This window comes from Myxine glutinosa, chromosome 12 (genome assembly GCF_964187855.1).
Source record: "Myxine glutinosa chromosome 12, kmMyxGlut1.1, whole genome shotgun sequence".
Lineage (NCBI taxonomy): Eukaryota > Metazoa > Chordata > Myxini > Myxiniformes > Myxinidae > Myxine > Myxine glutinosa.
This window is the reverse complement of record NC_136272.1, coordinates 15875487-15901165: the sequence shown is the minus strand read 5'-3', so window position 1 is coordinate 15901165 and position 25679 is coordinate 15875487. Positions and strand designations below refer to the sequence as shown.

General features: G+C 43.1%; 1 protein-coding gene across 6 annotated transcripts in view; it reads right to left on the bottom strand.

Moving 5' to 3' along the window:
* Nucleotides 1-25679, bottom strand: part of LOC137438180 (putative adenosylhomocysteinase 3) — an 83968-nt gene that overhangs the window by 37255 nt on the left and 21034 nt on the right. Inside the window, exon 1 of one of the 6 annotated variants that reach the window (XM_068133203.2) lies at nucleotides 445-563. The exons of 4 other annotated variants lie outside the window; for them this stretch is intronic. In XM_068133203.2, the coding sequence (XP_067989304.2) occupies nucleotides 445-450 (6 nt within the window). In that variant the 5' untranslated portion in view covers nucleotides 451-563. Of the gene's footprint in view, nucleotides 1-444; nucleotides 564-25679 lie in introns of those variants that run through there. One more of the 6 variants, XM_068133201.2, reaches the window with a different exon arrangement.

The window sequence follows — 25679 nt, the reverse complement described above, 5'->3', positions numbered from 1 at the left end:
TGATAAAACTTGATCACAACTTTCATCACCTGTGATGCACCAATGTTTGTTCAAGGCATGAGAAAAATCGGGGTCTGAGGAGGTATACGTGTTGTGTGGGTTGACCCCCAAAATAGGATTCATCACCAATTACCATCCACTAAAACGGTGACCAGCTTAACGTCCACCTGAGGAACAGCACATCTTTTGATGCAAAGCCCTGCCTGCGGAACACTAATTCAACAGTTTATAGTTGGGTCAGGAATCAAATACGGGATAGACAACTGAAAAATGCAAGTGCACACTACTTTTGCACCATCCTTATTAGACTCTCGACAGACAAAATACTGTATTGCAAAAACGTATAATGTCCTCTAATAGTACATAACATGCATGAATTGTAAAATATCACTTTTGTGTCCCAACAATCCAAAAATTACCTTCCACATCGTTTTTATCACTCACCTGCATTTGCCGCACTCCTTGCTTGTGTAATGGACTCCTGCCCAAACCTCACATTGCAGCCTTTTAAATAAGCCATGTATAAATTCCTCCTGCCAAAAATACTCGTCTTTTATGACATTTACATCTCATAAAAGGGTTAGCTTTAAAGCTAACTATGACTAACCGATGTTGGGCAGGAATTTGGAAGAATCATGACTAACCTCTTGCGGTTGAACATCTATTAACGGCTTACTGTTTAGGTGTAAAAACAAAGTCCCGCGCCGGTTTCAGGTGCAAACAAAGAACTTGAGTGAAGGTGATGGCAAATTCCCACGCTTCCCACAAAAAACAAAGTTGGAAAATGGCAAAAAGTTCCACCAGGATTGACGCAATATCAAATATTGAGTTAAAACTTTTTTCACGTTTTGACCCCAATGACCCCAGGTCCCCTAAGTCCCTAACAGCCTTGGAGCATGAACCGGGAGTCAACACCAAAGAATCGTTACATATTTTATGCATCTACCAATGCTTATTACATAAAAGTTTCAAAAGTTTCAAAAGTTTTTTTCATGCAGTACTGTTCTCCCCTCAGGGCTGGATCCCCTGCCTCAAATCTTTCTCAGCTTCACGCCATGGAAACCAAGGCTTCCAAGATCATTGGAATCTCTCGTGATGAAGCCGAGTCTATGGGCCTATCACTTCATCATCGCTGACAGGTCGGTGATCTCTTTGTCTTCTTCTGCCTCATTATGGTCTTTGTCTTCTTCCGCCTCTGCCCTCTCTGTGATCTGTCCCCTTCCATGTATCTGCAGGATGCATGCGGTCCACCAACAACCCCCTCCTGATGAAACTGCCTGAATACAGAACCACTGCTCACCTCCACTCATTTATTCCTCTTTTTTTTCCCCCACCTGTGGAACCACCTTCCACACTCTCTTCAATCTCATTCTTCCCTCCAGGTCTTCAGGACAGCTAGATCACCACCATCTCAAGTTATACCCCAATCCCCCAACCAAAACCATGGTCTTTTCTACACCTGTTAAACCACACCCACCCTCTCCCAAAATTTGCTTATGTATCCATCTTGTTCATCCCTTGCATTCTCCCCTACCACTCATCGCTACCTGCATCTCTTGATTGTAGACGAGACAGATATCTGAGAAATGTGAATGTTAGGTGTATTTTAGGGTAAAAGTTGGGAACCTCACTTTTTAACATAATTAGGGTATGCTGAATTCGATTAACCCGGTTCCCAAGCCGAATTTTGAGTTTTTGACCTTCTAATTAGCATAAACAAATGGCCGCCAAATTGCCATTTTTGGACAATTTATTTGAACGAGCATTTATATATCGTGTATATACATGCAGCTCTTTTACTTTAACTTTACAACTTTTACCCCAAAGTGCACCTAGAAGCTTATACATGACCTTTTTCATAAATCCGTTTGGTCTATATTATGGTTGGCGACATATTGAAAGAGACATTCAAACTGATATTATAAAATGGGAAATGGTTTTAATAAGACAATGTTTCATACAACTATTTATTCTAAAATTAAGTATACATGGCCATGAAGCACAAACATTCGGCAATGTCACACATGTTGTTTTGCCAAACTACATCAAATTCATACAAGGGGTCTGATCATCACTCTGTTGCTGACAGGCACACATTGATGTGCACCTCAACTCTGAATAGCGACATTTGAAGTGTCGAGTCTTGCATTGCTTCTGGTATGCACAACAAATCATCTCGAGGCAACTTTCTGGGATTGGACTCGGTGACATCAGAATAGGCTCTAGTCCTGAATCACCACGTTTCCCTCCCATTTACACAGGTGCAGGAGGGTCAGGTATGGCACAATGAGCATTTCTCCATACCATGGCTTGATAGTGTACTCGCATCAAATGGAAATGAAGAGCATCACTTGTCGGTGACATTGCTTCTGGTTTACCAGTCTTTTTTTTTTTTTTTTTTTTGTATACTGAATCGAGGCTCGTGAAAGAGCTAAAAGAACATATGTCGTGCTGAATCAACAGAGGTTGTTCTGTGCACATTATATATTCTGCAGACGAACGCTTCTGCAGATTTTATTGTCTCCTCTGTGAGTTCACCAATGCACACGTTTTTCAGCAGTTTATTCAAAACTCAAAAAAACCCCTCAAAATTCGGCTTGGGAACCGGGTTAATCTAATTCAGCATACCCTAATTATGTTAAAAAGTGAGGTTCCCAACTTTTACCCAAAATGCACCTAGAAGCTTATACTTGGCCTTTTTCCATAAATCCGTCTAGTTTATTGTCCCCTTTCTCCCGCTGTTGCCGTTTCCCCTTTCTCCCACTGTTGTTGTTTTTTTTTGTTTTTTTTGTATACAAGATCGAGGCTCGTGAAAGAGCGAACATTAATCACACAGAAAGACAAACCGACACATAAAACATATAACATCGGGAGCGGTAGACAAGATGGGGAGAGAGGGGGTAGGACACAAACACAACATTTGAGAGCAGGGACCGAGAGACATGGAGACATCGAGAGATCTGTGAGAGGGAGAGGGCTTTGGGGGCGGGCATGGGAAGGGGGGGGGGGGGGTGGGAGAGGTATAAAACATATGGACACTGCCAGGACTTCCAGGAAAGAAGTTGGAATTTCAAAGAAGGTGGATCTGGGGTGAATTAGTGGGGGTAGAAAAGATCAAGGTTTTGGATGGGGGAAGATAAGAGATGGTGGTGAACAGCTGTTTTAAAGACCTGGAGGGAGGAGTGGGATTGAAGAGAGTGAGGGAGTTTGTTCCAGAGGCGGGAGAAAAGGGGAATGAAAGAGTGAAGGTGAGCAGACAGCCGAGATTTCGGCAGTTTAACCATCAGAGGGTTGCTGGCAGATCTTGTGCGACCTGTAGGAATATTTGGGGGACAGAGCACAGAGAGAGCTGGGGGTGCAAGCCCGGAGAGGAGTCGGAAGAAGACAGAAAGACCACCAACCTGCCTGCGGTGAGTGAGTGAAAGGCCCTCAGAGATAGCTTCATCGCAGGAGATTCCAATAATTCTGAAAGCTTTGAAAGCTTCAAAAAGCAAAAAGCTTCTTTCAAATAAAGCAAAGCTTCTTTCTCCCACTGTTCATTTTGCTATGAACTGTATCCTGATGTGCTTTGTGTCCCATCTCCTCCACGAGCCTAGACTTTGTATATATAAAAAATTGCTGTAATTGCATTTTTGCAGTAGCGTATTTGACCTTCTGACCATACCCTGGGAGCGGAGCCAAAATTGACACTGCTCGTGCACCTTCTTGCCATGTGGTGATCATAACTACCAGGGGAATGTTGGCCCAACAATTTAGGAGGAGATAGCATGACAGACGGAGCTGATTACAATGTCCCCCACCCCACCCCCGTTTTTTTTTTTCAAAAAGCGTGGTGATAATAAAATAGATAAAACATGCCAAAGAAGAAATGGTGGTGGTTCGGGTGCAGCCCATGGATGCTGGTTTCATTCTTTTCTGAGGGCAAGGCTGCTGCTGATGCAATGCTTCTCTATAACAATAGGCCAAAGATCAACAACTTTTTTTTGAAATCTAAAATCCTCAATTTTCATCCGATTGACTTGAAATCTGAATTGGATTTGCATATCAGCAAAATGAATTCAACCACCAACTATTTTGGAGCTCAACATAGGCCAAAAGGTCAACATAGGCCATATTTATAAAATCCTCAATTTTCATCCGACTGACTTGAAATTTGAATAGGATTTTCATACCAGCTAACTGAATTCAACCACCAACTATTTTGGAGATCAACATTGGCCAAAAAGCCTGGTGTTGGCTTATCGGTTAGGGTGCCGGCTTGGGATCCTAGGATCCTAGGATCGAATCCCGGTCGATCGCTGAATTAACGCCAGGGGGGTTGACTCAGCCTGTCATCCTTCCGAGGTCGGCAAATTGAGTACCAGCTTGCTGGGATGAATGATCCCGGTGTGTACCCCGGTTTAGAATAGGTACACCGTATCCCTGCGCATCGTAAGAGGCGACCAAGGGTTGGCGTCAGGAAGGGCATCAGGCCATAAAAACATTGCCTCAAACAGGGAACCATGATTGTCATGGGGCCCGCAAGACTAACCCCTGCTCTAGCGGGGAAAATGGCCTTAAAACGATCATTCATATTTTATATAACATTGGCTAAAACGTCAACATAGGCCAAATTTCTAAAATTGTCAATTTTCATCTGATTAACTTAAAATTTGAAGGCGATTTGCATATCAGGTCACTGCATTCAACCACTAATTACTTGTGAAGTCAAAAGGATGCTCTACCGAGTGCCATTCTGCTTTGTTCTCTTTTGCCAAGTGTCGCTCTATGGGTGATTTTTCATCTGTCTGTCTGTCTGTCTGTTTTGTCCGCACAGAATAAATATGATTTTCTCTGCAACCGTTGGTCCGATTGACAGGAAATTTTCACCATAGGTGCAACTCCACCTGTATAATTTTTTCATGATAATTATGACGTCATAGGTCACGTGCTATGGGCACCATCTTGGGAAAAAACGAAAAACTTTGCACCTGTATAACTCCGAAAGTGTTGCATAGAAAAAATTGAGACATGGCTCATTGTAAAGAACTCTCAATGGGGAATAAAATATGTTGATGATGATGTCATAGGTGCCTCCATAATGACGTCATAATTCGACAAGTACCTAACTTCATCCGATCAGGATGAAATTTCTTGAGTGTCATCTATCTATAATTCCAGTAATCTCTGTGTGTATGTATGTATGTATGTATGTATGTATGTCTGTGACCGCTGTTTCTCGACAACCACGGGTCCGATATACTTTAAACTTGCCAGGTATATTGCTGGGGACCCGAGGATGTGCCTTTTCAAGGTTTCATATTAATCGGAGAAGTAGTTACCGAGCTATGTCCAAAAAACGATTCAACCAATCAGAGAGCAGCGAGCTATCACGTGTGCCGAACGTGGCGAACAGACTCTGCCTCGGACGGCACATTTGAGAGCGTATTCATTTATTTCACGTTGGCAAACTATGTTGCCGTTAAACTATGTTTTAAAACTAATTAAAACTAATTTGCGATTCATTCGCTTTCCTGCGCGTTTGTGCACGCGATGGCGATTTCTTTACCAAACTCCGCAAGCCGTTCGCTTTGGACCAAACCATTTCATGTAAATAGAGGGGGGGGATTGTCACCGTACTCGCAAGCCGTTCGCTTTGGACCAAACCATTTCATGTAAATAGAGGGGGGGGATTGTCACCGTACTCGCAAGCCGTTCGCTTTGAACCAAACCATTTCATGTAAATAGAGGGGGGGGGATTGTCACCGTACTCGCAAGCCGTTCGCTTTGCCTTTGCGAATGGACCAAACCATTTCATGTAAATAGAGGGGGGGGGGGGGGATATAATTTTACATATATATATAGTACGGGCATGCCCTAGTCTATCTATAATTCCAGTAATCTCTGTATGTCTGTGACCGCTGTTTCTCGACAACCACGGGTCCGATATACTTTAAACTTGCCAGGTATATTGCTGGGGACCCGAGGATGTGCCTTTTCAAGGTTTCATATTAATCGGACAAGTAGTTACCGAGCTATGTCCAAAAAACGATTCAACCAATCAGAGAGCAGCGAGCTATCACGTGTGCCGAACGTGCCGAACAGACTCTGCCTCGGACGGCACATTTGAGAGCGTATTCATTTATTTCACGTTGGCAAACTATGTTGGCGTTAAACTATGTTTTAAAACTAATTAAAACTAATTTGCGATTCTTTCGCTTTCCTGCGCATTTGTGCACGCTATGGCGATTTCTTTACCAAACTCCGCAAGCCGTTCGCTTTGGACCAAACCATTTCATGTAAATAGAGGGGGGGGATTGTCACCGTACTCGCAAGCCGTTCGCTTTGGACCAAACCATTTCATGTAAATAGAGGGGGGGGATTGTCACCGTACTCGCAAGCCGTTCGCTTTGGACCAAACCATTTCATGTAAATAGAGGGGGGGGGGGATATAATTTTAGATATATATATAGTACGGGCATGCCCTAGTTAGGGATAAATTGGTGGAGAAAAAAAATAATGATGGAGTCATCGGTCACGTGGTTCGGCCACCATATTTCTTTTAACACAAAATCCTTAAAAACCACTGAAAACACCGATTGCTCTTTCTAGTTTATAGATGCGTTGGGGTCAAACCCAGGCTGGACAGCTTAGAGGCGAGTGTGCATACCTCTATGTCTGGGCCATCCTTCCAGCACGATGATTTTCCACCAAAATAAATAAAAATAAAAATATATAAATATACACGCACACACACACCAATAAATCCAAGACATGCCAAGGTTTTTCTTATTTTTAAATATACAAGTATCCATAATTAATAATTACATTCATAAATATTATTTTATTTATGTACAAGGCTCATCGTACTTTTTGTTGCATTTTGGACGACAGCATATATCCAGTTCTTTGCTTGCAGATACTTTTTAAATATATATAACATTTTTGGCATTCTTGTAACATGAGTCTCTTGATGTTGAAATTTTAAAATCCATCAAATCCCTGCTTAACATTTCAAAAAGATAGCTCAGCTTAATAGTACGTTTTATGACATCAAACGATTTGTCTTTGGCGGTTCTTGTGCAAGGACATGAAAGCACGAGTCAAGCTACACAAGGGCGTCAATTCACAAGCCATTCCGCAAGTGCAGCATTACAACTCGGAATGAGAGGACGAGTTGTACAGGCAGGCAATGCGGCTGAGGGCTTGCATAACCATTCCACGGCACCCTCTCAGCAAATGACATCCATAATGTGTGTGCAAGTCAAAGCAATCAAAACCCTTCCCACAACCCTCCGCCCGCACAGCTATGCTCAAGGCATTTTCTATCAGAAAATTTCATCATTTCTCTTCTCTTTATCTCACAAGGTCACAGCCTATGCCTCACATTGATTTATCATGTGGGCTATGTATAGGCAAACAGAGGATGCGAAGTGCATCAAGTTAGGGAATTTGTTGCTCACTGCATGTGAATGCTCGCAAAAGTAACAAAGAATAAATTTCTGTGACATTGTAAAAAAACAAAAACATAAACAAGGCAAGGAGGGTATGGTCGTGACCCCTTGCTATTCGGTTCCATCACCACATGCAACATTGGGCTGGCAGGATTGGAACTTTGCCTTTAAGCTGTCGAGCCTGGATTCAAATCCTGACCGAGCTATAAACTACCAGACTGGTGTTTACGCATGCAGTGCGAGGAATCAATGTGTGCGCCTTCCATCATACAGAGGACAGAGGAGGACCCATCTGCCAGCATGGGGGCATTAGTGGGCATTAAAGATTCCACTGTATTTCACGATGAGGCGGGGGGGGGGGGGGGGGGAGTCACCACTGGCACCCTGGTGCAAATTTCGAAATCCTTCCCCAGTGTGCAGAGGATTTAACCGGCAGACCGCATTCAGAATAGAAAACATAACCTGTGGCGTAAAGAATGATAACGTGATCCTCCGATTTCAAATTTCAATGGAGACTCGTTATTCACAGCATTACAGAACGATGTGACCAACCAGGAAGGTTCCTTACGAGGTTAGACAGTCTACCCTACCGAACCCACATTGGAAAATTGAAAATCGACTTGTCCAGGACACCAACCTAAAGACTGCTCAAGCTTAACTCACATATTCCCAAGTTTACTTAATATTCACGCCTCATCGTCGATCAGCAAGGTCTACAACACCATGTTTGAGGCACAAATATTGCAAAAATAGATAAATAAAATGTATTTTTAGCCTGGGGCTGACGAGATGGCCTAGAGGTATGGATACTGGTATCCTGGCCCAGCTATAAACTGTTATCCTGGTGTTTCATAGTCATCAATGTGTGTGCCGTCCTTGGGATGGACGTTAAATTGGATGTCCTATCTGCCAGCATATGTTGGTCGATGTTAAAGATCCGATCATGTTCTTCATGAAAAGGGGGCAAACTATCGCCAGCATCCTCAACAAATTACAAATTCCTGCCATCAGAATGCAAATCCGGATTTTTAGCCTCACTTCATGGAGCTGGGATGTTCGGTTCAAATCCCATATAATCGATCCATATGGATTTGCCCATTATTTGCGAATGTCTTTAGCATTCATGTAAACGTGCAGTTGCATCTTCTGACGTCTCTCTCCTTCATGCAATTTATGCACAAGCTCCAGCAAGAGCCCCAGGTAACTGCCAAAGGTATGTGTTCAACTGCAAAAAGCAAACTGATGAAAGTTTTTGATACAGATTATTTTTATTGTTAATGCGAGGTCTTGATTAAACCCATTAATAGACTTTTTATCTATATTAATATAATAGACTATAATAATATATACAGTATTATTATAATATTATAATTCTTCTATCTATATCTATAAAATAAACTTTTTGTTTGTTTGTTTGTTTGTTTGTCTGCACGTGCTAATCTCCTGAACGGTGAAAGATAGGAGGAAACCTCAAACAAACAAGTACAAAAAGTTTTAATTAAAACAAAAGCCACGTCGATGTTACACAATACCTAGATGCAGCTGTGCCTATAACGTTGATGTTATAGGCACAGGACATTCCTATTGATTCGATTACTTGATGTTATTTTTGTGCAAAGTGAAAATATATCTCGGCAATTTCCCGTGTGTGGCGACGAATTTTTAATATATCTCGGCATTTTCCCGTCTGTTATTTCAGGCGGTGTATGACTGACCATGCCGCGATTAAAAAAAAATATATCTCGGCAATTTCCAGTGTGTGGCGACACGTGAACGAAGCTATGCTCCTCTCTCCACATTATTGTGACGACGTATAAATTAAATATTTCATCGTGACGATTGTCATCAAATGGACGAATTTTTAATATATCTCGGCATTTTCCCGTCTGTTATTTCGGGCGGTGTATGACTGACCATGCCGCGATTTAAAAAATATATATCTCAATGGACTTGAAGTTACAGGCCTTTGAGAATTCATTTCGTTCTATAAAGGGCAACTTTCATCGGATTTTCTTCCCGTTTTTTTTCAACCGAGTCTAAAACTATATTAGCGACTGTGAAAAATGAAATGATATATCGAATTTGATTTGAAATAAAACTGTGTGAGAGAGGAAGACACCACGGGCCTACAAAACAGGCCTCAAAGCTATGCGAGTTAATAAAATGGTGGATATTTGTTTATATGAAGCCTCTCCCAAAATGGGTGGAGCTATGGTTCCCAGAATGGGTGGAGCTTTGAGGTTTTGTCTTCTCTGCAAGAACAAGAAGAAGAAGAACAAGAAGAAGAACAACAACAACAGCAGAGGGCACTCTATGAGCAGCGTCTGCGACGCGGCTAAAAATGTCGGCACGGGCCCTGGGAAGGTTATAGGCTCGGTGGGGAGGCCGGTCGAGGCCCACCTCGGCCGGGATGGGCCCATTTCGCAATAAATCTTCTTCTTCTTTAAAAATTATCTTGAAGTACAACTTATGCACTTAATAGGAATATCTGATTGATTGCAACACATGCTTTCAAAATTCTCTCTCGCGGGGCCCGACAGAAGAAAGAAAACAAGGAATCGTTGAGCACGAACTGATACTGGGTTCGCGTCAGACCTATGTACAGGAGATTAAATTCATTCAAAAAGAACCCGGGCAACGCCGGGTGCATTCAGCTGGTATATAATATATTAATAATAATATATAATATATTAATTCTATAAATATATTATAATATATCAATATATATATTTATATTATTATATTATATTATAATTAATAATAAATATTAATTATAATTAATATTATAATATTATATAATATTATTATATATTATTTATATAATACTAATATATTATTATATACATATATATTATAATATATAATTATTAATAATTATAATGTATTATAATCTATATATATAAAACACAGTTTGTGTGTGTGTGTGTGTTTTTTTTTGTTTTTTTTTGTATACAAGATCGAGGCTCGTGAAAGAGCGAAATATTGCGAAGCGAAAAGAGCGAAGCGAAATTGCGAAGCGAAAATTGCAAAGTTGTGAAAATTGCGAAATTGCAAACTGCTATTGCGAAGCGAAAAAGAGCGAAATGTGTGTGTAATGTTACCGATAGACTCCTAAACGGAGAGGCTCACGTATTTGATATTTGGCACAGACATGGCCATTGAGCCTGGTAAGAACATGGCCGACCTAAAAATTTATTTCATAATATTTTTAAACCATATTTTTACCTCAGCGCAATTCAGCGAGGAATATTATGCACGGGATCTGACCTGTCGCAGAGCAGCGCGCTGATTCGCTCAGAGCGATCACGTGATGTTCATTGCCGCCATTAACTCAGTTACGCGTTCGCACGTATTTCAGAGCGAAAAGCGATTGCCTTTTTTCACATTTCAGCGACGAACATTGCCATTCACACCACATAGGTTTTTTTCCCTTTCATCTTTAGATCCATATTTTTTGCCATAACGTAGCGCATTATGGCTCTCTCGAGCTCGAGTTAGCCACTCACCTGGGAGCATGAAGCCACGTTGGCCACGCCCACAACACGACGCAGAGTTGCAATCGTGCGTTTGCGTCGTTTCTTACCACGTGTCAACGTGGTATTTTGTCTACGAGTATTTTGAATTTGGTATTTTGAATTTGTCTACGAGTGAGTGACTGGAAGACTGACTGTGATAAAGGCAATGGCACTGAAGAAAAGAAATTTGTCACGTTCAACCTCCCGAGCAAGGAAAATCACTGATCGGAGACTCCATGAAGCCGATGAAGGTACTTTTCACCATCGACAAGCCAATCAAGAATGTGTCTCTAGATTCAGACAGCGAGAGACAGAAGATGAGACAGAAGCACGTCTAAACGCCAATCAACAATGTCGGCCAGACAGCGAGAGACAGAAGATGAGACAGAGGCACGTCTGAACGCTAATCAACAACGTATGGCGAGGGCCAGACAGCGAGAGACAGAAGATGAGACAGAGGCACGTCTGAACGCTAATCAACAACGTGTGGCGAGGGCCAGACAGCGAGAGACAGAAGATGAGACAGAGGCACGTCTGAACGCTAATCAACAACGTGTGGCGAGGGCCAGACAGCGAGAGACAGAAGATGAGACAGAGGCACGTCTGAACGCTAATCAACAACGTGTGGCGAGGGCCAGACAGCGAGAGACAGAAGATGAGACAGAGGCACGTCTGAACGCTAATCAACAACGTGTGGCGAGGGCCAGACAGCGAGAGACAGAAGATGAGACAGAGGCACGTCTGAACGCTAATCAACGTGTGGCGAGGGCCAGACAGCGAGAGACAGAAGATGAGACAGAGGCACGTCTGAACGCTAATCAACAACGTGTGGCGAGGGCCAGACAGCGAGAGACAGAAGATGAGACAGAGGCACGTCTGAACGCTAATCAACAACGTGTGGCGAGGGCCAGACAGCGAGAGACAGAAGATGAGACAGAGGCACGTCTGAACGCTAATCAACGTGTGGCGAGGGCCAGACAGCGAGAGACAGAAGATGAGACAGAGGCACGTCTGAACGCCAATCAACAAAGTGTAGCGAGGGCCAGACAGGAGGAGACAGAAGATGAGACAGAGGCACGTCTAAACGCCAATCAACAAAGTGTAGCGAGGGCCAGACAGCAGGAGACAGAAGAACAGCGCCAAAAACGACTCAAACGGCACAGAAAACGCTGAAGCAACCGCGTAATGTTGCGGTGCTGTTTAACTCTGAGTGAGAATAGTTCTAAATTTTAAAAACTTTCATCTGATATTTGTGATTTATTTCAAACAAACTGTATTTCCCATCTACACGGCCATGTATTCCTATTAAACACGGCCCCTCCCCCCTCCCTCACCCTCCCCCCTCCCATCTCTCCCGCCCCCCTCCCTCCCCCTCCCCCTTCCCCTTGCCCCTCCCCCCCTCCTCCTCTCACCCTCCCATCCCTCACTCCCCCCCTCTCCCTCCCTCCCCCCTCCCATCCCTCACCCTCCCTCCTCTTCTCCACCTCTCCCCCTCCCCTCCCCCCCCTCTTCTCCCCTCCCCCCCGTTCCCCTCCCCTCCCCTCCCCCGCCCGGCAATGCCGGGTACTTCTGCTAGTAGACTATAAATATAATATATTCATATATATTAATAGACTACAAATCTGCTTGGATTGGGCCAGATGGCAATTATAACTTGCAGACAAGGACATCATCAAGGTTATCCAAAAGACACAAGTCTTATGAATAACCATTTAACACGAGTACATGAATAAGCAAGTAATGATGTCACTTTATATCAACATTTACTCATTACTTTCACAACCGAAGGCGGACGGAAGTTGTTTTCACCCCTATCTGTTTGTATGTCTGTGAATGGATATCTCAAAAGGTTGTCGACAGATTCGGACGAAATTTGGTGGAGAGGTTGGGTATGTGGCAAGGACTAAATGGTTCGATTTTGGTGAAGATCCGGATTTGGATCCGAGAATTTCTTCATCGTTGAGAGAAAGGGCCAAAAACGATATATAGCACGATTTCTCAAAAAGTTGTGGAAAGATTGCCGACCCTCGCAAGGACGTGTTTTTAGTGGTTTTTATGGCTTTTGTATTAAAACAAATATGGCGGCCCAACCACGTGACCTTTGACGTCATCTTTTCTTTTTTTTTTTGTTCTCCACAAATTTATCCCTAGATGACAAGAAATTGCATCTTGATCGGATCAAGTTTTGTACTTGTCTAATTACGACGTCATAATGGAGGCACCTATGACATCATCATCAACATATGTTATTCCCCGTGGAGTTCTTTAAAATGAGCCATGTCTGAATTTTTTTCTATGCAGCACTTTTGGAGAGATCGAGGTGCAATCTTTTTGGAGAGGGGAGGGGGGGAAGAGGAGCGGGGGAATGGGGGGAGGAGGGGAAGGGGAGGAGGAAGGGGGGAAGAGGAGGAACGTGAGGGGGGAATGAGGGGGGAAGGGGAGGGGAGGGGGAGGCAGGAGGGGAAGGGGAGTGGCTCACATTTCTGGGTTAAGTGCGGATCAGGAAGAAGAAGAAGCCGTAAACCGAAATTCGTACACTTCCGGAATTGTTTGTATTCAAATGTCTGGTAATTGTTTTGTATTTATTTATGCGAATGTGTACTTGTGTATAACTGTCATCTATCTATAATTCCAGTAATCTCTGTCTGTACGTTTGTCTGTGACCGCTGTTTCTCGACAACCACGGGTCCGATATACTTTTAACTTGCCAGGTATATTGCTGGGGACCCGAGGATGTGCCTTTTCAAGGTTTCATATTAATCGGACAATTACTTACCGAGCTATGTCCAAAAAACGATTCAACCAATCAGAGAGCAGCGAACGATCGCGTGTGCCGAACGTGGCGGGCACACTCTGCCTCGGATGGCACATTTGAGAGCGTATTCATTTATTTCACGTTTGCAAACTATGTTGGCGTTAAACTATGTTTTACAACTAATAAAAACGAATTTGCGATTCATTCGCTTTCCTGCGCGTTTGTGCACGCGATGGCGATTTCTTTACCAAACTCCGGAAGCCGTTCGCTTTGGACCAAACCATTGCATGTAAATAGAGGGGGGGGATTGTCACCACTCGCAAGCCGTTCGCTTTGGACCAAACCATTTCATGTAAATAGAGGGGGGGGATATAATTTTAGATATAGATATAGTACGGGCATGCCCTAGTTAATTTAAAAAGGCTTCGGCACGGCCGAGCGTTTTTGTTTTTTTAACTCCAAAAAAACGCACATATATTTTTCAAATTATTATTTTTTTGCCTAAAACACTCCCAGGCACTCACTGATGAACCTCTGAAAGTTTGATGAAAATCTGTTCAGCCATCTCTGAATAAAACGCGGACACACACAGACAACTCACGTTTATATATATATATATGTATATATATATATATATATATATATATATATATATATATATATATACATATATATATATATACAGTATATATATATACAGTATATATATATATAAATGTCAAGTAGTAGATTTGTTATTGCCTAAAGTTCAGTTATAGACGTTGGGTGCTAATGTGTTATGATTTATATGATGTCTAAAAATGCTATTTCATAAAGTAAATAAAGGGTTTTTGCTTCGTTTTAGTTTTGGATGAGGAAGGGCTTAAAATGAGGTCATGCTGAACGGGTTGTATACGTGTGCTTTTTTCAAGGCTGGTCATAAAACCACGCCCACATGCGCTTGTTTTTGCGTAATGCAAGTAGAATGACATGAACCTATCGTTAACTATATATATTTTGTTTTAATCTCAGCAACGCATGGCTCTGTATAAACATGCTTTGGATTACTCATGTACACAAACCCATAAAATATATGGGTTTGTTTGGCTAAGCATACACTCTTCTCTTTGTGAGTTACAGTTCTGTTTTCTCGGAGCCCAGAAAAACATTTGGTCCAAATGATAAGGACGGGCTGACTCCCCCGAATGACAGGGATGACGGTGGGGGCTTGGCACACCGGGGAGGAACCTCTCCCAGTTTTGTTTGTTCCCTCGGAGATTTCCTGATAAAACGTGTCCCTATATAAATGGACTGGGAATCGATGTGTTTTCAGGAAGGCTTGACGTGGCATGAGACTGGCTCTTGCTATAGATGTCTTGGCCTCCTCCGGATCCGTATAAGTTGGTTCTTTAATAAAGCTGCGCCATTCCAGGCTATTGTGGACTTCTTTTGCAAACGAAGAGCTGATTCTTCACAGATGGTACCAGGAGTGGGGTGTCAACAGACGCGGAGGACGGGAAACGGAGCCCGATGGACAGGAGGAAGGCTGACCTGAGGCCGGCGCCGGCACGCTGATTTGATTAAAGGTGGGAGTTGTTTTATATTAGAGGGCTATTATTCCAAATTCGTACCTTCCTCCTTCGAGCGGGTTCAGTCTCCTTGTCTTCCCCGCTGTCTGCACTCGAACAGAAATTGTAAGTAGAGGCTCATTTAGGCCTCAGAATGGCGTAGCTTTGTTAAAGCCAGGATAAACAAGTAAGGATAAACCAGTAAGGACTTAACAGTAAGCTTAAAGTTACAGTTAGCACCAGGAGGGGAAAATGAGGTCGGACAGCCATATAGGTTGAAACCAGGTGGCCAAGATTTTTCCAGGAAGGAACAGCCCAGAGACAAGATGGGGTATGCCATTGCATGCCAGGGAACGAAGGGCTGTGGCTAAACTTAGATAAAAGGCCATAGGTTAACTTAGAAGGCCAAAGGGACATGGCCAGGAAGGGTGAAATGCGTAGGTACCAGGTAGGTTTGACAAGAAGGTAGTGACAACTACGAGGTCAAGCCAGGAAGCTCTAGACTAAGTTCTAGACAAGAGGTCCAGATAAAGCAGGCCAGGATCTGGTGGACAAGAGAAAATAAATAAGCTCACAGGAAATGGGCCAGGTGAAACAATTAAGGAGGTAGTTAAGCAAGCAAATCAGCGGCTAATGCCGCTCGTCCATAATCCGGACCAAGACCCCGCGAAAGGGGAGGTAGCCACCATGCCCCCAACCCCCCCCCCCCAAGACCTGAGCTCAGCCCCGGGGCTCTAGGCAACACCCCAACACCCCCCGCCCTGCCTCCCCTTTTCACCTCAACCCACCCCCCGTCCAAACCCGTCCCAAAAAAATCCTTTTCCTTGAATGAGAGACGTAACATGAATGAGGAATGAATGTATATTGGGATGTTAATTGACGTGTGTGTCTGCCCAATGTGTTTGTCTGTGTGTCATGTGCAAAGCAGAGGGTTTCGGTGTGAAACTTTGTAAGCGATCTGCTCGACTTGGGGGAAATTCAGGCCGGGAATGTCCATTTTAACGTCTATCCGAGAGAACAGGCGAGGTCCTGAACTGAGTCCGGATTTTCATCTGTTTGGGAGTTGTTTGGGAAGCGAATTGATATAAATCGGGCCAGGAAAGCACCCGGAGTGCCCTTGTCGATCTACTGTTGATATGAAGCGGTTTCTTGGAGATGGTTGCAGAATTCGAATCAATATGTGTGTTTTACTTGAATTGAAGAGTTCATTCAATGGCAGATATTGTGTATTGTATGTGTGGGATGTATCGCTGAGGCAGCTCACCTTTGGAATTGGTGTCATATAGTGCATTTTGGGTCAGAGAGGTCAAGCGTCGGAGATCCTGTTAGCTAGGGATGAGTTCTGACAAACCTGTGTTTCCGCCGTGCGGCTCCGTGGAAGTTTGGGTAGAGGGATATTGGGTGTTCAGACAGGAGCCAAGCGAGCCGCGAGTCACGGGTGTGCTGTATGAGGTTGCTCAGAGTGCCGGCGATAACTCGCCCACTCTCAGAGGAAGTGTGTGCCCAAATGCATTGTGGGTCATTTCGACTTTGCTGGATGTCGGACGTTCACATGTCAGTATCTTGTCAGAATCTTCTTCTTCATGTCATGTCCTTCATCCTTCATCTTCTTGTCAGAATTAGACATGAGTCATGAGCCATGTCGGAATAGTGGCCGGCTGCGACATATATGCCAGGCAATGTCACAGGACGAATACGTTACTTATAAGATGGATTTTTATTTAAGATGGATTTATAAGATGGATAGATGGATGGATTTATTTAAGATGGCTAAAATAAACGATTTCAAGACAGAGTAATTAATTTCCGGAGTCAAGTTCCAACAGGAAGTCTTGTTCATACAGTAAGGTACAGTGCGGAGTGGCGGCTGGAAGATGCATCGAAGCATTTGGGATGATCGATGCGCCGGACAAAGGGTATGCTGGCGAACGATGCTGATAAGGTTAAGTTATTAAAACGCATATGGGTCTGAGGGCAGATAATGTGGGACAAGCTGCCTCACGGGCGCTGCAGGGAGAGTATTTGGAAATTCAATAATTTGAGCAGAAATGTCACGTTTTCAACAGAACGCTGATCCGAGGAAGGAGGACGGTCGAGGTTTCAACTGTCGGTATGTGGTGTGGCTTGTGCCAAGGTGTGGACGCGAGGAGGTGCGTTGATGAAGCGTTGTGCGAACGAGGAAGGATGTGCGAAAGGTGTGCACCAGGTAGAGAGGTGCTGCATTGTAGAGCACGTACGGAAGTCCCTGGACGGATTGTGACGGTTGTTGGATTCGTAGAAGTTAGCATTATGCTATGTAGAGCCACATTAATGGTCATTTGTCCATTGTCGCCGGACTTGCATTATTTGCGGAAAAATAAAGCGCTGGTTACCCCAATTCGAAGTTTGACCTTTTAAAGTTTAGTTGACCTTTGTTCGAGATATGCAAGGGAAAGGTCAGAGGTAATTCACTAACCTTGGAAGAACGACAGGCGGAGTCAGTCTACAGGGTGTTGCTTTAACGACAGGATATATAGGACTTAAATCTGGAGAATATCGGGACATTATATTGTGGGTAAAACCAAAATCATGTACATAATTAGTGGACAGAGAATACAGTACGCTTGGAATTTAATTTAACCGGGCCGAGCGGTGGGGATTTGAGATGGATTTGAGTCACGTTAAATGGAGGACATTTGTGAGGATGAAGAGATGCAAGTAACGTGGATTAAATTGTGGTATCACGAGTTGGGTGCCAGAGATATTGTGGTTATTATAACTCACTGATTATAGGGGGCGCCGGGCGCACCGAGTACAGATCGGGTTGCATGATGGAGCACGCAGGCATGGATTTTGGCTTTGCGAGGCCCCGGATAGAAATTGGCATTTCGATGCTGTGGATTATATTGTACCTGCCCGGAAAGGGGATGTCCTGTGCTGGGGCTGGCGACATGCCTCTGTTATTTGTCTGTCTGTCGGTCTGATTGTAAGTCTTTGGTACTGGGAGGGCTAATTGAGTGCTTAGGCGTCATTGTTCCATGGAGGCAGGTCCAGGGGTTTTGGTCCAGCCTGCAAGGAGTCCAGGGGCTTGTTTTAGGGCTGGGTCGCCAAAAATGGGATGCTGTGCCCATCTGGATGTAAAATTATCCATCAAGGACGGGGAATAATGTGCAGTGTGATTGGGTAAGAGGTAAAGGCCATAAAACACCAACCCCATGAGGAACGAAATAAATGGAGAGATGTTGGGATCACATGATGGTTGGGATTGAAGAACAACCTACTGGGATTTCAAACCTGTGTTTGGGTCTGGGGCAACTGGGTGATGGGCAACAGTGTATGAGTGAGTAATTATGATCTGTTTAAGTGTAAGAGGCGGTGGAGAAGAAAGGGGTGATGAAAAGTTATTTGTTTTAGTGTGAAGTAGGTTGGTTGCTTATTTGTCACAGTAAGATGAGAGTTGTGTTTTTAAGCTTGGTCTTTGAATGAATTGTTGCTTGGAATGTGTTGATTGGAAAAGTGATTTCTGATCGCTGATCCGATCTGGTTTTGAATTGTTTGATTTAATTTTGAATTGATTGGAGGTAATAAGGATTTGTGTTGATTTCCTGATTTGAGTTCATCTGGAAACGAAGACAGATGGGATTAATGTGTATATCAGGAACAATTTGGAAAAGAAATATGGATATATGACATTACTAAAATATAACCAAGCAATTGAGAGTTCTTGGGTTAATGGGATATAAATAAATGCATCTACAAGTTGATGGTTTATAAAAAAATTTAGTTCTGGATGATACTTAAACGATGAACAATGTTGGCAATATACAAAGAATGTGACTTGTTTTTTGGGGGGCAAAGTTATGAGTGGTTGTGGGCAAACGAAGATTAATTTAGATTTATCATAGTTAAGTTCGAGGAAGTTGATTTGAAGCCAGAATTTCATTTGGATGCCAGAAAGGAGAAAGGAGATGCTGAAAGCCAGAAAGGAGATGCTGTTGTCTACTCTGAATGACAGGTGGCGGTATCCAGGGCGCTGAGGAGTTTGTTCACGTTGTAAAGTTTGTTTATTTAGTTTGTTTATTGTAGAGAAGAGTGCTTTTGGGATTCCGGAGCCAGAGTGGATAATTTGAGGGTAGTAGGTGGAGTAGAGGACATCTTTGCAGTGCTGTAGGTGGTCCTTGTAGGCTTGGGGGTGAACTAATTTGGGTTTAATAGGCACAAGCTGGTCTAAACAGGGTGAGGAGGATGGTGTGATTGATGATGTCAAAGGAGGCGTTGAGGTGAGGAGGATGAAAATGTTGAGGTTGCCGGCATCAGAGGAGAGAAAAGGTCGCTGGTGATTTTGAGGAGAGCAGTTTCAGTACTGTGGCTGGAGCAGAATCCGGATTGGGATGTTTCATACAGGTTATTGGCAGAGTGGTGATGTTTGAGTTGAGTGGCCACAGCACGTTCCAAAACTTTTGACAGAAAGGGTAGATTGGAGATGGGTCTGAAGTTATTTAGGGTGTCAGGGTTTAGTCCAGGGTTTTTCCAAAATGGGGGTGAAGTTTCACGAGTTTTTGGGGAAATCGGTATGTGAAGCTGGATTAAGTTGGAACTGCTTGATGAGCCATGGAGATGGATTGGGTTTTGTTGTTGGTTGTCTGGGAGTTCGGTTGTTGCATTGCCAAAGGTTTCTGTGTGGTGGACACACTCGTTGGCTGTTGTCTTGTGTGACGTGGGTGGAGATGTATGTGGCTGTGTGTGGCTGCCTGGAGGGGAAGGCGGCTACAGTGGTTGATATTGGTTGTGGATCGTCCGGGGTGCTTCGATTTGCATAGGGGGTGAAGATTGGGATATTACATTATTTTAAGTAAGTATTGGTATGAGTAATTACAGAAGTAATTATGAGTTATTATGAGTAATTAGTGGTATGAGTATTAGTTATGAGTTCCAGGTGTTGAGCTAGTTATGCTAGTTATCCAGCTAGTTATGAGTAAGTGATTATTTTAGTAAAATTACATGTTTCGCTGTGTTGTTGATCTGGGGACAAGCTAGTTTGATGGGTACCCTGGGGTCTTCAGCGTGTCTATGTGTTTGTCTGGCTGTTACACTAGACTCTGGGATGTGTTTTCATGAGACGAATTTCAGAATTGATGACAATTCAGTGAGTATGGTGGACAACGTGAAGTGGCTGGTGTGAAGGAAGGGGTTGGGAAAGATGGACCCCCTTCACGAATACCCAGTAGGGTAGCTTAATTTCAGACATAACAGTGAGAATCTATTTTGAGCGAATCACAGTGGGTGAGGAAAACATTGTGTGTGACCAGACACCAGAACTGACCAGAATTGAAATTGGAAGTAGACCAGGTTATTTCTATTATTTGTTTATTCGTGAAAATAAATAAATAATAGGGGGAGGTTAATGGAGGTTAATGGTGGTTTGTTTGTGTTAATGGAGGTTAATGGTGGTTTGTTTGTGTTAATGGAGGTTAATGGTGGTTTGTTTGTGTTAATTCTAGTTGAAACTCTCACTGAAGTAATTTTCGTTTATTTTTATTTTTTGATTCGATTTGAGAGTTGAGATGATTGATTTTTTATTAATTTTATAATTTTATTTTTATTGATGTTGGAAACAGGTAATGGGATGCTGAGAGAAGGATGGAATTTAATTTGAATTGGACTGGATTAAATGGGATTGAATTTAAAAATTGAATATTGAATAAAATTGGATCCACTTGGAAAAAAGTGGATTAGGAAATTGGAGACCTGTAGACCAGGCGCTCCCAGGAGACTTGTGGATCAGGTGTTCCACCAGAGGAAAAAGACCAGGTGTTCGTGGAGCACTTCACCTGCAAGAACGCCTTGGAACCAAGGTGGAAGGGACCAGTCCAGGTGTTGCTGACTACACCAACGGCAGTCTTTTGCGAGGGCAAGACTTCGTGGATCCACGCCACGCACTGTAAGTTGGCCATACAAGCACCAGACACCACACCCCCAGAACACAGTAAGGATGGGCCTAATCATAGGTACAATACTATTGATAGCGACAGCAGCTAGGGGAAACTCCGATTCCAATAGATGCGAAAACGAAACCCGACACCTCACCGTAACATGGGGACAAAGAGTATCACTACCATGTTTCGAACAGAAAGCCCTGCACACAAATTGGGTGAACATAAAATGGCTAGCACTGTCGGCAGGGCCTGGACGCGTTGGCATGATACTACAAAAGCAACGAGAGTTCCGGGAAGACGGGCAAGCTAGCATTAAGACCTTGGCCCAACCAGGATACCAATGGGGAACCCCTGATTTTAAGCTACAAACACGCACACGCCTAGGGAAAGACATGACCATGCAGGTCCGGTGCAGCGTCTGGACCCCTGGCGCGGCCGGTGGCGAAAGGAACTACATACCATGCATCGAATACATACTCACGCCACAACCCCAGGATAAGGCCCCAAAGAGGGGGGAAAACACATATTGGAAAGTGGCCAGGGAGGTGGCAACAATTCAAAATAGGACACACTGCTGGTCGTGCATGCACTTTCCCCAAGCAGGCACCACAGGAATACACATGATAGTGCTACCCTCGTCCCTCAATGACCTCTGCTCACAACCTATCGATTCCCCATGTTTAGTCACCACGCTGGAAAGAGAAGGGGTTGACAACGGCAAGAGTTGCAATCGACAATTTAATTATCGCCCGTCAATGATTGCCCATGTGGCCGAGAGGCCTGCCCCCGTCTGGGTCAAACCACAGAAAGGGAGGGTCTGCCTCCAGGGTTCCGGCCACTTGCGTATGGGAGAATCAGAATGCGCCTACACTCTCCCCGGGAAGCTGGGACAAGGGAGCTCGGGGATTACATTACGAATAGTACTGCAAGATAAACACAACCACAACATAACGGCTATAACATTCTCTAGGGGGGTTAGTAGGATTAATGGGGTGGTAAAGGGACTCCAGTGCTTATCCACCCACCTGGTCCCACCCCATGGGACAATGTTTATATGCGGCGACAAGGCTTACCCCTATTTACCAAATAATTGGGGGGGCACATGTTATCTGGGTTCAGTCCTTCCTGACGTTGAGATACTGGATGAGCTAGACCCAAAGTCCTTGGACAGGCGTTATAAGAGGTCAGTCATGAACGAAGATGGAACCACTAAACTACACGGGAGTCTATGGGAAAAGGTGTTTGGTTTCTTCTTCCCAGGAGCGGGCACAGTCATGGATAGTTTCCGGATAGATAAATTGGCTTTGGCCCTAGAAAAGGTGGCAAACGACACCGCTACGGCTCATGACATACTATTGGATCGATCGGATCGCGCGCGAAAATTCTTATACATTTAGCTGGCTCACTGACTGGTTCCAGGGATGGACGGGCACCATAGTGAAGTGGTTATTGACCGCACTGGCTGTGATAATCGGGGTAGTAATTTGGGGGGCACTAATGAAATCTCTAGTCCTCCTCTGTATGAGAAAGTATTTTACAGGATGGAAAGTGAAAAAGCCGCCGACAACGACTATGGTTCTGACCACAGAGGCCGTCGACCTGAACGGGTCCTTCAACAAGGCAGACGTGACCGGCGCTCCAGAAAATTGCATTGAATTTTGTGACGACTGTGATACTTGTGTGGATCCCATGTGGGAACTGGCTGCTGCCTGTAACGGTGTATGTGATGACTGTGATACTTGTGCTATAAACCCCTTGCGTGTACTGGCTAACGCTGCTTATGTATTACAAGCGGACAGCTGCACGCCCCCTTCCGACCCAACTATGGATCTGATTGCGACACTGGGTCTGGCGGTTGAGGGACCCGACGCGGATGTCCTAGACCCGCAAGCCGACCAGGCGCCCATGGGAGACTTTGACATAAAGGAAGTCCCTCTCTTTTCTTCAAATGTTTCGGATCTCTTTGATCCAAATGTTTCGGATCTCTTTGATCCACATGTTGCGGATCTCTTTGCTTCAAGTGATTCGGATTCGGATTTTTACGCTCTGTACCCTGACCAGGAAATTGAGACACAAGATACTGACGACATTTTGTATTCCCCAGAACAGCAACACGTGAGGGACCTCATGGGCATGACCGTTGATTAACTTCGAAGATCTGCAAGGACTGCGTCTGCAAAGGGTGGGGGGAGCCAGTTCCGCAGGGGAAGTGATGCACCCTCTGGCGGAGCAGAACCTCATCTGGACCAGACGTCTTCGTTGTGGATCCGAAACGTTAATGAACTTTCATGTTTTGAGCCCTCAGGCTCCGAGCACGCACCACACGACACGTTCGCCAAATGCACGGGCGAGGCGCTTTGGGCGCACGATATGCCCTTGGGAGATACCCGCATTACACAATTATTTTTTCAATACCCGCATTACACAATTATTTTTCAATAAAGCCCGATGTGGCACGTTGTCTCTTAAGATACTTTGTCTCGACGAGACAAGAGGAAGGAATGTCAAGTAGTAGATTTGTTATTGCCTAAAGTTCAGTTATAGACGTTGGGTGCTAATGTGTTATGATTTATATGATGTCTAAAAATGCTATTTCATAAAGTAAATAAAGGGTTTTTGCTTCGTTTTAGTTTTGGATGAGGAAGGGCTTAAAATGAGGTCATGCTGAACGGGTTGTATACGTGTGCTTTTTTCAAGGCTGGTCATAAAACCACGCCCACATGCGCTTGTTTTTGCGTAATGCAAGTAGAATGACATGAACCTATCGTTAACTATATATATTTTGTTTTAATCTCAGCAACGCATGGCTCTGTATAAACATGCTTTGGATTACTCATGTACACAAACCCATAAAATATATGGGTTTGTTTGGCTAAGCATACACTCTTCTCTTTGTGAGTTACAGTTCTGTTTTCTCGGAGCCCAGAAAAACATTTGGTCCAAATGATAAGGACGGGCTGACTCCCCCGAATGACAGGGATGACGGTGGGGGCTTGGCACACCGGGGAGGAACCTCTCCCAGTTTTGTTTGTTCCCTCTGAGATTTCCTGATAAAACGTGTCCCTATATAAATGGACTGGGAATCGATGTGTTTTCAGGAAGGCTTGACGTGGCATGAGACTGGCTCTTGCTATAGATGTCTTGGCCTCCTCCGGATCCGTATAAGTTGGTTCTTTAATAAAGCTGCGCCATTCCAGGCTATTGTGGACTTCTTTTGCAAACGAAGAGCTGATTCTTCACATATATACTGTATATATATATATATATATATATATATATATATATATATATATATATATATATATATACTGTATAGATATATAGATATATATATGTATAGATATATATATATATACTGTATAGATATATACTGTATATATATACTGTATAGATATATATATATATATACTGTATAGATATATATATATATACTGTATAGATATATATATATATATATATATATATATATAAATATATATATATATATATATATATATATATATATATATATATATATATATATATATATATATATATATATATATATATATATATATATATATATATATATATATATATATATATATATATATATATATATAGATATATATATATATATATATATATATATATATATATAGATAGGTAGATATATATATATATATATATATATATATATATATATATAGATAGGTAGATATATATATATATATATATATATATATATATATATATATATATATATATATATATATATATCTATATCTATATATATATATATATCTATATATATATATATCTATATATATATATATATATATATCGATCTATATATATACAGTGGAACCTTGACTTACGAGTTTAATTCGTTCTGTGACCGAGCTCGTAACTCAAATTGCTCGTATCTCAAATCAAATTTCCCCATTGAAATGCATTGAAATGCTATTAATCCGTTCCAGCCCGCCGAAAACCACACCAATTTTTTTTTAAATATACAGTATATATAAAAATATCTCGCGCTTTATATTTCACCTGTATGCAGCATACAAGTTGGCAGGATGGCCTGGACTGGAGGTACGCACACTTGACTCTAAAGTCTAAACTGTCCAGCCTGGGTTTGAATCCCGACCCAGCTATAACCTGTCATGGGTGAATCACAGGCAGGGTGATTCATCAATGTGTGTACCGCTAAACTGGGCGCCCCGTTTGCGTCCCATTAGTTGTTGGATGTTAAGGATCTCACCGTGTTTTCCACAAAGAGAAGGCGAGCTATCGCCGGCACTCTGAACAAGTTGTGGCCTGGCATGCTCTTCTCCTCTGCCGTTATATACGTCCTCCTCGACACCTCGCTCATGTTTTTCATCCAAGCACATCATCCTCTTCTTCTTCTCAGTACCGTGTTTTCCACAAAGAGAAGGCGAGCTATCGCCGGCACTCTGAACAAGTTGTGGCCTGGCATGCTCTTCTCCTCTGCCGTTATATACGTCCTCCTCGGCACCTCGCTCATGTTTTTC